General features: G+C 36.3%; 1 protein-coding gene across 1 annotated transcript; it reads right to left on the reverse strand.

Annotated features, from left to right (window-relative positions):
- Nucleotides 1-1224: 1224 nt before the first annotated feature.
- slc2a15a (solute carrier family 2 member 15a) lies at nt 1225-13709 on the reverse strand. The gene is made up of 12 exons (XM_056238062.1): nt 13553-13709; nt 12562-12660; nt 11005-11165; nt 9677-9801; nt 9446-9591; nt 9197-9329; nt 7844-8031; nt 5800-5910; nt 4437-4538; nt 4162-4237; nt 2366-2493; nt 1225-2164 (listed from the first exon to the last, which is right to left on the reverse strand). Exons 1-12 carry the CDS (start codon nt 13595-13597, stop codon nt 1910-1912), a joined length of 1569 nt encoding a protein of 522 aa, XP_056094037.1. The 5' UTR covers nt 13598-13709; the 3' UTR covers nt 1225-1909.
- Between the last annotated feature and the right edge of the window lie 1078 nt (nt 13710-14787).

The raw sequence follows: 14787 nt of genomic DNA on the forward strand, positions 1-14787 counted from the left end.
CACAATGGCCCACCGAGAACCTGCTTAACCAGTGACCTTGAGCTCGGTGTTTGAAGACTGCCCAAACAGAAAGCCAGACACAATTCAGCTCACAATTTCTCTTCTTGGAGCGGGAGAGCAAGGCGTATGATATCATTAGTTTGTGTGGGTCTCTTCTGGGGAGATCTGGAGAGGCTTACACAGATGGAGAGCACCGCCCAGGGGCTTGATAGACCAGAGAAACCCATTCATACTCGCACAAGCCTGGGATAAGAGAGAAAAGACAGCACTATACAAGCACAAAGCTCTCTATATAGATACATATCCATAATCTGATACATACCTTAAATGCAGTAACGTAGTACCCTCCAATAGTGTATCTGAATATAAACTGCCGTCCAGCTGTTTGGTATCCATAGGGGAAGGTGAGAGACTCTTCTTTTTAATTAAGCATTAAATCTGCCTCTTCAGTGAGTTAATGAAGCTCTTCTCTGACTGGCAAAGGCACTCTTTGGAAGAAACCAATGGTGTCTGTACTCAGATCCTGCTTTGTAAGCTTTTTTTCACTCCGCACCCTGATGTTCTCAATAAATGGGTTACCACAGGCTCATTTAAAACACTTTTATTTGGTGTGTTATAAAGTTTTGAATACTATAAAAATATTTTTAGTACATGTGAGGTCAAATATAGTTATATCCATATAAATTAGATTGAAACTCAGATATATATATATATATATATATATATATATATATATATATATATATATATACATATACAGTATATATCCTTAATATATTATATTACCTTAATACACTACCCTTCAAAAGTGTGGGGTCTGTAAGATTGTTTAATGTTTTTGAAAGAAGTCTCTTTGGCCCAAGTTGGCATTCATTTGATCAAAAATACAGTAAAAAACACTAATATTAAAAGAAAACTTTTTTAAAAATGTATTCCTGCTTTGACAAATCTGATTTTTCAGCCATTAATCCAGTCTTTAGTGTCACATGATCATTCAGAAATCATTCTAATATGCTGATTTGGTGCTCAAGTAACCTTTCTTATTATTATCAATGTTGAAAACATACTGCTTAATATTTTTTTTTTTTTTAGAGAGTTCAAAAGAACAGAATTTATTTAAAATAGAAATCTTTTGTAGCATCAAAAATGTAAATCTTTGTCACTTTTGATCAATTTAATGCATTCTTGTTGAATACAAATTTTAATTTATTCAAAAAAAAAAAAAAACTTACTGACCTTACATTTTTTAATGGTAGTGTATACAATACGTACTAATACACATTTACAGCTGTAGCAGTATTCAAAATGACTGTAAATAAAATTCAACATTATTAAAACAAAGTTATATGTAAAATACCTGTGCAAGTTTGATCTCAGTGTATTTAAAGTTGCTACAGCAGTCTCTGATGAGGTGGTATGTTAGCACCTGAGTATTTCCAAATGATCCAATGCTCACAATGTGTGCAAGAGATCATTATATCAAGAGATCAACTATATAAGATAAACATATGTATAAGGCCTATATACATGAAGACATTTCATAAACATGAAAAATAGTAAAAAAAAAAAAAAAATCTAGCTTGTGATTTCAAAAGTTCTCAAGAACAATATACATGTTGCAATACATGTCAATGTCACTGCCCTTGCACACAAGGTATCACAAAGCTCAGGATGTTTAGGCATCATTGCAAAACTAAATCTGATTCTGAAAACTAATTTCGGCTCAGGTTTTGTTATAAGGAGGAATGGACCTTCTTGCAGTCTGAGCCCATTGCGCACAAAAGTAATATTCACTAGCTGCATAACCATGCCTTTCAGTCAGGCTTTTATTGCAGGGATGATCATTGACATGATTAGAGTTGATCTAATCCCTAAACCTTTCTTATGCATTGTTTGCTTTCATCTGAGTTCAAGGACAGGAAGAAGAGCTGTCGAATTCAAGTGAACCATTCTCAAGTGAACCATATCCATTCATCTTTTTCAGTTTGAGCTGGTCTGGGTGAGTGAGGGCCTGGCTCTCTTCCACAGCCTCTTTAGTAGCAAACATCCGACTAATCTCTACAAACGTCTTATTTTTAGTTTCAGGAATAACAAAGTACACGTAGATGGCCACTGCCAGACACACGGAACAGAACACCAGATAGCAGTAGGACCCAGCAGACCTCTGTAGCAGAGAAATAGGATGGAATGCAAACTAAGTTATTCCTTTTTAAAGCAGCTGAATTAAATGAAGATGATTGAATTTTTACACTGATTGACTTTGACAAATGTTTTCAATGCACAAGGTGACCTCAATCCTGGAAAACCCTTTTCTGATTAAACGCTGTGTACCCTTAGCTTCAACTGCGCTATATGAATATGATACCTGAAGGAACGGAAAGATGAAGCCGATGGTGAAGTTCGACATCCAGTTAAGAGACCCTCCCACGGTGTATGCGGCAGGACGATGGGATTGCTTGAAGAGCTCAGCCGTGATCAGGAACGGAACACCCGCTAAAACAGACACATCCGTATTAATGGTATATAATGACAGCGTGTTTATTTTTCATGTTTAATAACCAAACTTCATCTCAGAGAAAAAGTACTGTGAAACCTAGAACTGTCATATTTTTTTTTAGCATAATACAATGCATAAAAGCATAATATTATGAATGCACTTTTATGCACATGCATGTACGCTCTCCTCTACTGTAGTGCAACAGTTCTTGGAGGGAGGATAATAAACTAGCTTTATGAAGAGCTCGTTATCTCAATATGCAGGAAGCAGAGATTGTTCCACTGCTTAAGTTCTAATCCCTTTTGGTTACAAGTGAAAAATAAGGAGGCACAAGGTGTTATTTCAAATGTAATGAATTCAGGAACAAGCCAAGCGATGGCTTCATTATTTGTGCGTGATAATTGCAGCAGGAGGCATGCTGCAGTTAAATTGATAAGGAACTCTGCTTGTAATTCATTGTTCATGCAAGATTTTGTCTTAAAAAGCCATATTCATCATTGTTTATGAACAATGAGCCATAAAAAATCCTAATTAAAGACGTAATTACACCGATTGAGACTGGGGCCTGAGAATGAATTATAGATTTTGGAGTTGGGTTGGATAATGCATCAACTCAGTAAAGCACTTCTAGTCTCATTCATCACTGTAGCAGAGCTACTCCTCTCTGTTCTTATTGTGCGCATAAACTATGAGTCACATGCTCATTCAGCACTAATAGAGGGAAGTACACACTTTAACTTTCATACTTTGATCTTCGAAACTCTTTAAAATGCCAATATATTCTCCTCAACAGTACAATTTATTATCACTATATCAATTTAATGTAATTCGGTCTAGATTTCTAAGATATCTGTACACTATTATCTGTTGTGTCTATTATATTTTAATATGAAAAAATGTGGTTCACGATCACACATTTTTGTGTAAACTAAGAAACTCAATAAATCTGTATTGGAACAATTTATCTTCTGATTATGTGTGCTTACAGAAAAGTATATTTCAAACATTTTTTATGTAACATCTAAGTTAGTATTGTTTAAAAAAAAAAAATCATTTCAATCTAATTTTTAAAAAAAGTTATGAAAAATATGTAAAATGCAATGTAAAAAAAATCTCTTAATGGATTAATAATGCTAGATAGCATTAATCCTAGTGAATTTGGGTGAACAATGTTCATTAAATACTTAATGTTTATTGAAATACATAAATAACTATAATATATATACTAACAAGAATACATAAATAACATGTAAAATATTAAAATAATAAATATAATAAAAAAATACATTTGAAACTACTTATTTCTGAAAGTTTGAAAGTCTTTAAACCAGTCTGAACAGATAAAAATGTAAACATATGGAAAATATGGACAAAATATAATGTCTTTGTAAAATGAATATACTGCATATGACAACACTATCTAATTCCCAAACATATATTGAGGTCTAAGCTCTTGCTTTTCAAAATTCTTCCCCCAGGTGTCGCTATTTCACTATTTGAAGACGTCATCTGGGAATTCAGGGTCAAAGAGCAGGCAACTACTCATCCAATTGAAGCAGTGCTTTACCAAATAAGTCTGAGCATGACTTTAAGTGATGTAGCCATGCAGATTACTTTAGATGTAGATTAAAAGAAGAAAGGGTGAGAGACACAAAAAAGCTCACCTGGTCCAATACAGAACCCAGCGATTATACCCACCACACACCCCACACTCACATATTTCATGAAAGGCACATGTGTCTGAAAATATGATAATAGGAAATGGTGATTAAATGATGTAAAGATGATAAAAGTGTGATAAATCACAATCACATGCAAGATAACGACACTCTAGCTTGCCCAAATATTTGCTGAGAGTTATTTCAAAGGGCAGTGCAATTTAAATTTAATTCAGGTTAGATTGAAGTATTTTTCACTTTATTAATTATGTTTTACTTACTTGAAGAATGAGAGACAGTGTTATCCCAGCACAACAAATTCCCATGACACCAAAACCTCCAATTATCAATGGCCTTCGCCCAAGACGCTCAATGGTGAAACACTGAAGGAAAAACAAGAGATGCAATGTGGATGTTCACAATAGGCACTTCCTTTTTGTCTTGATCAGATTAATCAGTAACTGCTGTCTTGAAAGGATGGCTTTTGGTGATTTTTTGAAAGCAAATGCTGTAAAAGCATAAAGTGGAACCCTGTTTTTTCATTAAATACTGCTAAAATTGAGCGCTAAAGCTGTGCACTGTTGACTTAAAGGCGGGTGAAGCTGACATAAGAATGAATAGCTGTAATTTTATAACCAATCTCTAGCGTTTCTCTCGTGTGCCATTCGCCTCCCGAGTGAGGGCCAATTGACACTGACAGCAATGAGTTCTTCTGACTAACAGTGTGCCTCTTTCTCTCCGGTTGCTGCTGGTGCATCACTAAATCCCGGCTAAGCGACGCAACTGGGAGAGAGCAAGAGGACTGTATCTGGCCTTCATTACAGCTCTGAGATGTGACCCAAGGAAGGAGGCGGCAAAAACAAGACACATCACTCTCTCTAACGCTCATCTTATACAGTGTTTTTTTATGAGTGTCAAAGCAGAAAAATACACAACATGAGCTGAGAAAGATTGAGGGCAAAGCTAAATGAAAATGATTGAGATATGAAAAGACGTTCTTTCTCAAATGTAGCAACTCTAGTGTAGTAATAGACCAAGTGATGTCTAATAAACTATTTTGCGTCACTATATAACCTTGTCAGATAGTCTTTTACCACTATCAATAATTGAAACAGACAATTTTCACATTCGACTCCGTGAACACATCGGTAGAATATGAAAACTCAACCCTATGGGGCCTTCAACAATCTCTATAGCTTCAGGTCCTACAGTGGTGTACTATATCTAATCATTCTTAAAACAAAATAAATTTACACGAGAAGCAAAATCATACAAGATATTAAGAGATTGTTGTATGATATATGATTGATATAAGAACATGCTGATTTAAGTTTATTTTATCCCTTTGGTTCTTTTTTTCTTGTTTTAAGCAAAAATATTTTATTTTATTAAGCTATTATCAATATATTTTGTTAGATTAATGCTTAAAACAAAACAGAAAAATTGCCAATGGGGAATGAAAAATAAACTTAATTCATTTTAAGAATGTTTACAATTTTTTTTGTCAAATCTTATTAAGTAATAGACCAAGTGATGTCCAATAAACTATTTTGCATCACTATAACCCTGTCAGATAGTCTTTTACCACTATCAATAATTGAAAGACAATTTTCACATTCGACTCAGCAAAATATGAAAACTCACCCCTATGAGGCCTGCAACTATCTCTATTGCTCCAGTTCCTACAGTGGTGTACTGGATCTCAGGGGCTGGGATTCCAGCGTTCTCAAAGATGTCGTTGGTGTAAAACCAGATCTGGGGAGAACATGAGAAGGTAAGTGGAAGGATAGTGATTTTGGCTTGTACAGGTGGCATATCGTGACTGCGAGCGGTTACGGCATACAACACTTTAGATTCAATTTGAGAGCTGGAGGGCTGTGTGTGAGGTTAGGCAGGGGGGTAATCAGAGAGAACACAGACGGTTTGAGAGCTGCTGGGACTGTAGAGGACACTCACGGCCTGCCTCTCTCCTGCTGCTCATGCTGAAGTCAGCCAAGACTCACCACCTGTCAGCCCCATTTACACTGAATACACACACAGACGCTCACAGGGTCACCTGCCTCCTAAGGGCCATACAGTCAATGTCATTTAATATTCAAATTTGATATCAAAACCCCATTGGGCAAACCTGGATAGTCTTGGATTTGACATCAGCAGCTCAAGACTGTGTTTTTGGGAATTAAAGTTACTATGAATTTGCAAAAGAGTCTCAGAGAGTTTTTAAGTACAGTAGTTAAAAAGACAATACTGATATTTCAGCTTTGCAGCAATATGAAACTGTAAGGATATCCTGTTCTGTTGTCCAGCAAGCAATGTTTATTTATTTATTTCATATTAACCTCTGTAAAGGCCAGGCTAACTGAATAATGCAAGTCACACACATTGTCATAGTCTGCAACTCCTCAAAAAAATGTTTTTCTTCTTCCAGAATAAGTGGAATGAATGTCAATGTCAGTAAAGGATTTAAATTGATGAATCGCCACTGGGATAATAGCTTTTATTTATAGCCTTTGTGAGGGTTTAAAATTAGATGAACACATGGCCGAAATAGAAATTGCCATTTGACAAAGTCAAAGACTTTTTTTCAGCATTTGTTCTACTGATTTTGGGAGATAATCTGTGGAATTCTGCATAATCTGATGTGTTAAACAGAGCTGAGAAGTGTCAAATTAGCCAACATCAAATGAATGATTTAATAAACTGGTTATAATACAGATGCCATAAAAGAGCAATACAGAGGCAAGTTTAAACGGACAGTGTCAGCTGACAGGTGTCAACTTCAAAACTATACCATCAAACTACTACTAAGAAAAAGAAAAGCTATCCGTTTCTGGAATCACAAGCTAATAGTTAAATTGTTAGCTCTGATTTAAAGGGGAACGTTTATAGATCAAAAAAGATTTGCCAAATCACCATAATCACCCTTTTAACGATGGAACAATTAAAAAATACATCTAATTTGCTTGAATAATAGCTTATATTTATGGCTGTAGCAGAGTAGTGCAAATTAGATTCCATAAACACTTCCAAAAAAAAGAAGATTGTAATTTGTTAAGCTCTGATGGATAAAGAGTGAGGTTTATGTCAGCTCTGTCCTCTTAATCATCTGAATAATTAATCTGCAGTTAAGTATTTTAAAAAGGTAATTCGCCTTTTCTGATGAATAAAGAAATGAGGGCTCTTTAGCCACTTTCAATGCTGGCCCATAGCCAATGCTCTGCTGCGCAGGTTGAGCTTTAGGGACTCTTTTTCAACTAAAAACGTAAAACTTTTAATGCGTTATAGCACGTCTCTGTGTAAACAATAAAAACGATGACGTCATGTTTCACTGCCATCTAATGGCCTGGCAGCAGGATACAGCGTTTTTTGTCTTTTTCGCGGATCTGTGTGAATGGGGATTGTTTTGACAATGGTGTCGTCTGTACGCGGAAAACTCAAAGGAAAAACTTCTCCATTTTAAGCATATCGTTGTCGTGTAAACGTACCCTTAGTTTCCTGCTTTTTATTTGACGTTGTAAGAAATTTTGTGAGGCTTTAGAGGCTAAATACTCACCATACCCAGATCCCATCACTGTTCACTGTGTTCATATCATCAACTTTCTATTACAGGGAAGGAGCAGGTACAACAAGCAATCTCAAAACATGCAGTGTAGTCAGCTCTAAATGTAAACCAGGATGTTAACCTTACCGCATCAATGCCAGACAGCTGCATACCGATGTTGATGACCACAACAGACAGGACCTGCCAGCGAACTGTTTGGTCCAGTAGTAGCTGCCAGACAGACACGGTCTCACCTGAGGAGAGAGAGCGTTGCTCCTCCTGCATCTCCTCTATCTCTGCTTGGATGTTGCATTTGGCTCTGTACCATTTCAAGGCTGTACCAACAAAGAGAACACAAGATATTGGTTCAATCTTTATTATATCAGGAGTCGGCAAATATTTAACATGAGGTGCCTTTTTTGTCACTGTACCATATCCCAGTCATACCATTCCTACCACATACCCAACTTAAAGGGGAACTTGGCAGCTCTTGGCAGCCATTTCTTCGCTGATTTTCACTTTTGTTGTCGCATGTTTTCTCACCGAGCTCCCCCTACAGATGTGGGGCGTGTATTTCACAACACGTTCGTAAAAAAACTCACTTGCCGCACCCTCCTCCCCCTTTCTACCGCTGCTTATGTGCATTTGTTATTATCGGAGCCAGGCAACTTTATCGTGTGGAGCTATGTCTACCGAGGTGGGGTAATACATCATACACAGTATCATAGAATTATGACGAATTGCCATTAAGCAGTTCGTGTTTTTCGCTCGTTCTCGCTTCTCACGAGACTTCCTATGTCCAACTTACCGGGACGTTAGTCCCCGTGTTGCAAGGTTGGTTTTCCGCCTGGGAACGCTGGGGGGAGCGGGGAAAGTCACAATTTTCACCAGAACAGGTTATTTAACCATCCAAATGATTTCTAAACGGTTTTATTAACTTGAAATAGTTGCCAAGTTCCCCTTTTAGCATGACCCATGAACAAAATAAAACGAATAACATATACTGTGTAATACTCATCTCATGGCAACAATCACCCTCCTACATGTCGATGAAAGAATGTGTGCCTATACTGCAAAATAATAATTTCTTAATCAGAATTTGGTCTTGGTTTCCAGTAAAAATATCTATAATCACCCTTAAAAAAAAACTATCAGAACATGTTGATTTAAGTTTATTTTATCCCATTGTTTGTTCTTTTTTAAGCAAAACAAATATGATAATAATGATAATATATATTACTGATATATATATAAAAATATATAACCAATATACTTTCAATATATTTTATTAGATTTATGCTTTAAATCTAGTTCTAAACGTAGTTCAAAATCAAGACAAAAATACTGATTAATAAGTTGATCTATTGCATATAATGTATTATTTTTTTTAAATTCATGGTAGATTTGATGGTTGAATAGGATTACGCCATCAATAGAGAGATTGATCTTTTGAAATATACCTAAATGGCTCAAGTTCTTACTCGAAATCATTTCTCTCACCAGTGATAGTGGCATGAACATTGTGCTTCTCAATCAACAGGTAGCGTGGACTTTCTGGAAACCACGGTAACAACATCAGCTGGATAAAGGTAGGGACAACCACAAGAGAGAGAAACAGTGGCCAGTGCTCCTCCTATCAAGAAAAAAAGCACAAATTAAAACAGAATGCTGAACTCTATTTCATAACTTTTATGAAAATGTAATTGTATGATGTTAAATAGATTATTGAAGTTAAGTATGCTGTTGCACCTTCCCCAAAAGTTCATGCAGGCCCAAGATTTGAGCTGAGAAAACCCCAGCGCAAATGAAAATGCTGGGCATGAGCCCCAGGAAGCCTCTCAGGTTTTTAGGAGCGATCTCTCCAAGGTACATGGGCACCACGCTAAGAGAGATACCTGGAAGATGGAGATGAGGAAAGCATATCAGAGTCCATTCATGTCTTACTTTACTATACATCCTTTTTTTTCAGTTGGGACATACCTGAATGTATTCCTGTGACAAAACGACCAAAGATGACCATTTCGGGCGAGCTGCAGATCCTGCTGAACCCCATGAAAGATGCTGCTAAGAACACCAGTACAGTGGAGTTTACCACTGTTCCTTTCCTGCAAAAGCAAACCTTGTGAAGTCCTGCTCTGGCACTGCTCATTAAGCCAGGACAGTCATGCTTGATATCCGGACACCTGGGAGTTTAACTATCAAAACCAGATAACTGATGTTCCATGACAGTGCTGCTGGGTGAAATAGCTGCATTCCTTGATTAGTTCTATCAAGTTGTAAACTTTCCCCCTGATTTACAGACGGCTGCACCGTGTTCTGCGTTATGATCACCTTACTGCTATAAAACATTTTGCTGGACTGAAATTGATTAGAACAATAAATAGGATCATGAATCATCGTCTTTCATTTGCATTTAAATGTCTGCAGTCAAATCTTGTGGCGCCACTCATAGACACTCAGAACAGACTAGACAGGAGGACTTTCAGAGTCCTTAGAGAGCACAAAATAGAAGTGTAAGCTATGGCTAACATAGCGCACATAGTAAGAAACTGGTAAATTAAACGGTTTTGTCACTATACAATCCTACATGCTGCCACAGATATAAAAATTCTGGCTGTGGCCATAAAAAAATTCTGTCATTATTTACTCATTCTGATTTTGTTCCAAACCTATCTGACTTTTTTCTTTAAATAAAATAAAAATTGGGGGGCGGGGGTGCTGGATTTGAATAATGTACTAGTAGCTCCTTTCCATACAATTACAAAGAATGCAGACAGAAGCATTCAAGCTTCACAAAGGACAGAAAGCTTCATAAAGTACCATAAAAGTGGCCCTAAGACAGAGCTATTGTTTGGCATCAGAAGACTTGGAATATAAATCACACAGACAACTTTTATGATACTTTCATTGTGCTTTTGTCTTACTTTTTAAGCTCTGTATTCTCCATTCACTGTAATTGCATTGAAAAAACGGCCGGCGTGTTATTCAAAATTAGTGTTCCATGCAATAAGTAAGTCATCCAACAACATTTTGAGTAAATGATGACAGCATTTTTATTTTTGTTTGAACTAATCAGGAACAAAGATGTTTGGAGCCTAGTGGACTGGACAAAATGTCTGCTCGTTTCCAGAGTACAAACAAGGCCATTTACAAGGCAAAGGCAAAGTCATTCAGTGCTGTCAGAGAGGTCAGGTGGGGTAACAGATGAGGAAGAATATACCTCGGTGGCCTTGACACTCAGAGGAATTTCTGGTAGAGTGACCAGTGACCACAATATGCCAGATGTTATGGGTCTCCTCCTGACTTACCTTCCAAATTTGGTGACCAGTGTGCCCACCATCAAAGAGCCGACCAGGCCTCCAATCGCAAACACAGAAACGGTGAGAGAATACATGAGCGTCAGGGCCTCCTCGTTTAGTCCAGTTCCATTACGACTTACCACTGTACGGTTATAGAAGTCTTTAATGTACTGTGAGTGACAGGAAAATGGAGAGACAGAGAAATTAAAGCAAATATTTCACAAAAAAATCCTATTAGTATTTACTCTTCATCATACTGTTGAAAAACTGTTGGGATTCATTTTTAGTGGAATTTTTGAAGACTGTTTTGGTTTTTTACCAAGTATTGTAAGTAAAAAGGATTTAAAAGCTACAGAATAAAAAATAAAAATAACTATAAGTATCATAATAGTAGTCCATATGTCCCGTGAGAAGAACCTCATTGCCTGAAGAAAGCAAGTATGTTTCGAATGTCATGATAGTGATTTTATATTTGGGTGAAGGTGAACTATTCTGTAAATTATTATTATTATTATTTTTTTTACATGTATATCACTGTCAGATTCCAAACTTCACCAACTTTTCATATTTCAAGCTTCTGTTCAGCGAGACACACCTATGACATAGACTTACAAGCCTCTGTCTCGTGACAAGCTCTTCTTCTCTCTCTTTTTCTTTCTATGTCACTCACTCCCTTTTCTGCATATAGGCCTACTTTAAGGTCACAGTCTAATTTAATTTCAGTTTATGTACCTTTTCTTTTCCATTCCAAATTAACTCAAGCTGGAACACGGCAGTACCATTTAATAGACTTGGGAGAGCTCTCGTATTTAAATTTTTAACAAACAAAAATCGAGATTACCGATAACATTGATTGAGCTTATGCTTAAAAAAAAAAAAAAAAAAAAAAACAATAACCATTTCAGCAGTAATTTTTGGATTTCTATGTTTGAATCCTCTTCATTAGCACGTGATGTTCCAAGAAAAACAGCACAAAACAAAGCCACTTAAATAGGGTATATAACAGCCAGTCAGGAGACCAGACAGGAAAATTTAAATATTTTCATCATTAACAGGCTAATGGGGCAGGGCAAATAGGTCCCTACTTATATACATGAAGAGCTGCTAGAGGCAACCACTGCAGAACAAAATGCCTGACAAGCCAAGATGAACAAATAACATCTAACTGAGTCATCTACAAAATATTAAAATAAGGCATCAATACTTTGTTTCTTCAATTTTATGGAGAAAGACTAAGGAGATTATACACACACACACATATTTTATATTATATTATATATTAAATATACATTTATATTATCCCCCAATTTAATTTTACACACTACAACAAGAATGTCTAGAATCAGAATGCATAGAATCATGTTAAGGCAACATTCTCTGACATCTTGTGTAAGTAGAGACTCTGTTCAGGCCACTTTGTTTATTCTGACATGACATGCATCTCTCTACTGGAAGCCACTTTTTTTGTGATGAATGGAAATATATTGGTTATGTTGTTTAGTGATTACCTTTTTTTGATGAGCAGTTTTGGCAATCAAGGTATTGAGTACGTAAATGAGCTCTTACCCCAGCAGGAGAGTTGACCACAGCTAAGTTGTATCCATAGAGCATTGAGCTACCAAAGGAGGTCAGGAAAGCCACTGCCAGCAGAGATGAGGTAAGATGCTATTAAAAAGAAAAGAGCAAATATGTATGGACCATGAGCTGTAATTTTCCTCACTTTTTTCCTTAAAGAAGCTAGATGTTTCTGTTGTTTCTTTCTTTTTTCTTAAAAAAAAAAAAGCTTTGAAAGAAACTATGAGCACATGTAGACCTGATGTTATAGAATCACATTCATAAGTAGTCTCAGACATTCTTAGTGTGTTTTGGAAGAACTAAATCAGAAATGAAACAAATATTGACTTGTCTTTAAATTCAGATATATATATATTGCTAATTACATAAATAACAGGATTACATTACTATGCAATTTAAAAAAAAAATATTGTTAAACAAATATATTTAAGTTTATAAACATTCTATTCTATTGATCTTAAAATGTTAGAGCAATAGTTTAGGTCAGATGAGGGGAGAATAGCTTTCTCATCGTGTGACTTCAGTGGTCGTTACACTTCAGATCATGAGTGGAACAACTTCATTAGTTCCACTAAGTGGTCAGATACAGTTGGTTATGTATAGTCCTACATGTGAGGGAAGTTATTGAAAATGTCTTGTGACATTAACTTAATGGCTTTTCTTTGTTCTACACATCATTTCTTACAAATGAAAAATGTGACATTAAAGATTACATTAAATATTATTGATATTACAATACATTTTAAAAACATTAACGTTACAAAACCTTAATCAACCAAACTTTAACGACCAACTAAAATAAACTTTAATAAAGTATTCTGCTTTTTGAGGCATATATATAACAATCAGAATACGGTTTAAGGATGATAAGACAACTAACGTTAGAACGAAAACAAATAGGATAAGTTACAAAACATAGGCCTAAGTTACTCATATTTATAACAAAATAAGACAATTTAAAGTGATAAAATAGTGTACTTACCGACGTTATTTTGCCTGGACTCGTAATTAACACTTCTTCGGCCATTTTAAAGTTGTTTATAGGCTACAAGACTTCGTGAGAAAACCCGTGTGAGTAAAGTTTAGTTTGTTACTACTGGCCGTCTTTAAGTGCTACCGGCTTCTCCACCGACTTCATCTTTGACATGAGGGTGTGGTCTTAGCGGACATGAGGGTGTGGCCACACTGGATTGACAGCCAAAACATCGTATGATTGACAGCGAGGCGGCCTCTCGCATCAGTCCTGTCTTGCACGCGCGCTTCCCGCGTTGCACTTCCGACCTGAAGGCGCGAGTCTCTTAACAAGGCCAAGCTTGTACAATCACATGACAGTCAGCAACGTGATTCCTGCTGAAATCAATTAGCTAAGTGAATTTACAAGGTCTGCAGTCACTAGAATGAGGGAACTACGGAAAATCATAATAGTAAGTAATCCAAAAAGACAGCACGGGGAGCAAAAAGGCGATATTCATAAACTGTTTGGTGTATCAATCGATTTAGAATAGATGAGTAGGCTACATAAGCGTTATTGAATGCCACTAGTGTCAATTCAGTGACCTCAATGAGGAGATAGTTCGTTTTAAACATATAGCTATATTTTATCTTTAGGTATTTTAAACTTGTGTTTGGTCTGGCAGGCATGCGACGCCAACTTTTTAATTCCTCATGAATAAAGTTTATGTCGGCATGAAATTAAAATTCACCCATCTATTTCCTAAAAAGAATGTTATAGATATTGAACAATTCATATGTGCATATGTTTCAGCATGTTTTTTTTCTCTCTCTCTTTTTTGGTGTAATGTTTAAGGAAAATGTCATTATTGGGACTTCCAGTGAAAATGACCGTTGAAACCTTGGCACTGCAAGCATCGTTTTGAGTACAACGGCCACATTTCAAAATCCAATCAACAACCGAAACTACATAGAAGTACCCGCTCTACATTTTTTTCGTTTTTAATTAGCCTGTGTTGGGTGGGTCGGGTGCAGTGGCGTGCACGGGCGGGGGGGGGCTCAAGCCCCTGCCCTTTTTGTCTCAAAATGTATTGTGCCCTTTTCTGATAATTGTAAATAATAATAATAATTATAAAAAATAACAATACACTTACACACCCTTGCCACTAGCAATAATTATACAAACAAATATTATATAAAAAAAAAATTGGCGGAGAAGTGGTAGGCGGAGTTTCCTTTGCAGCGCCTTGTATGCATTTAAAGCAG

This window comes from Rhinichthys klamathensis, unplaced genomic scaffold, assembly GCF_029890125.1.
Source record: "Rhinichthys klamathensis goyatoka isolate OS25496 unplaced genomic scaffold, OSU_Roscu_1.1 h1tg000505l_1, whole genome shotgun sequence".
Lineage (NCBI taxonomy): Eukaryota > Metazoa > Chordata > Actinopteri > Cypriniformes > Leuciscidae > Rhinichthys > Rhinichthys klamathensis.

Coding starts and splice junctions, on each gene's coding strand:
- slc2a15a (XM_056238062.1), bottom strand. CDS start 13,597: ATGGCCGAAGAAGTGTTAATTACGAGTCCAGGCAAAATAACGTCG. Junction 9,802..11,004: donor CTGGTCACCAAATTTGGAAG/GTAAGTCAGGAG, acceptor TTGCTTTTGCAG/GAAAGGAACAGTGGTAAACT. Junction 9,330..9,445: donor TGCATGAACTTTTGGGGAAG/GTGCAACAGCAT, acceptor TTTTCTTGATAG/GAGGAGCACTGGCCACTGTT.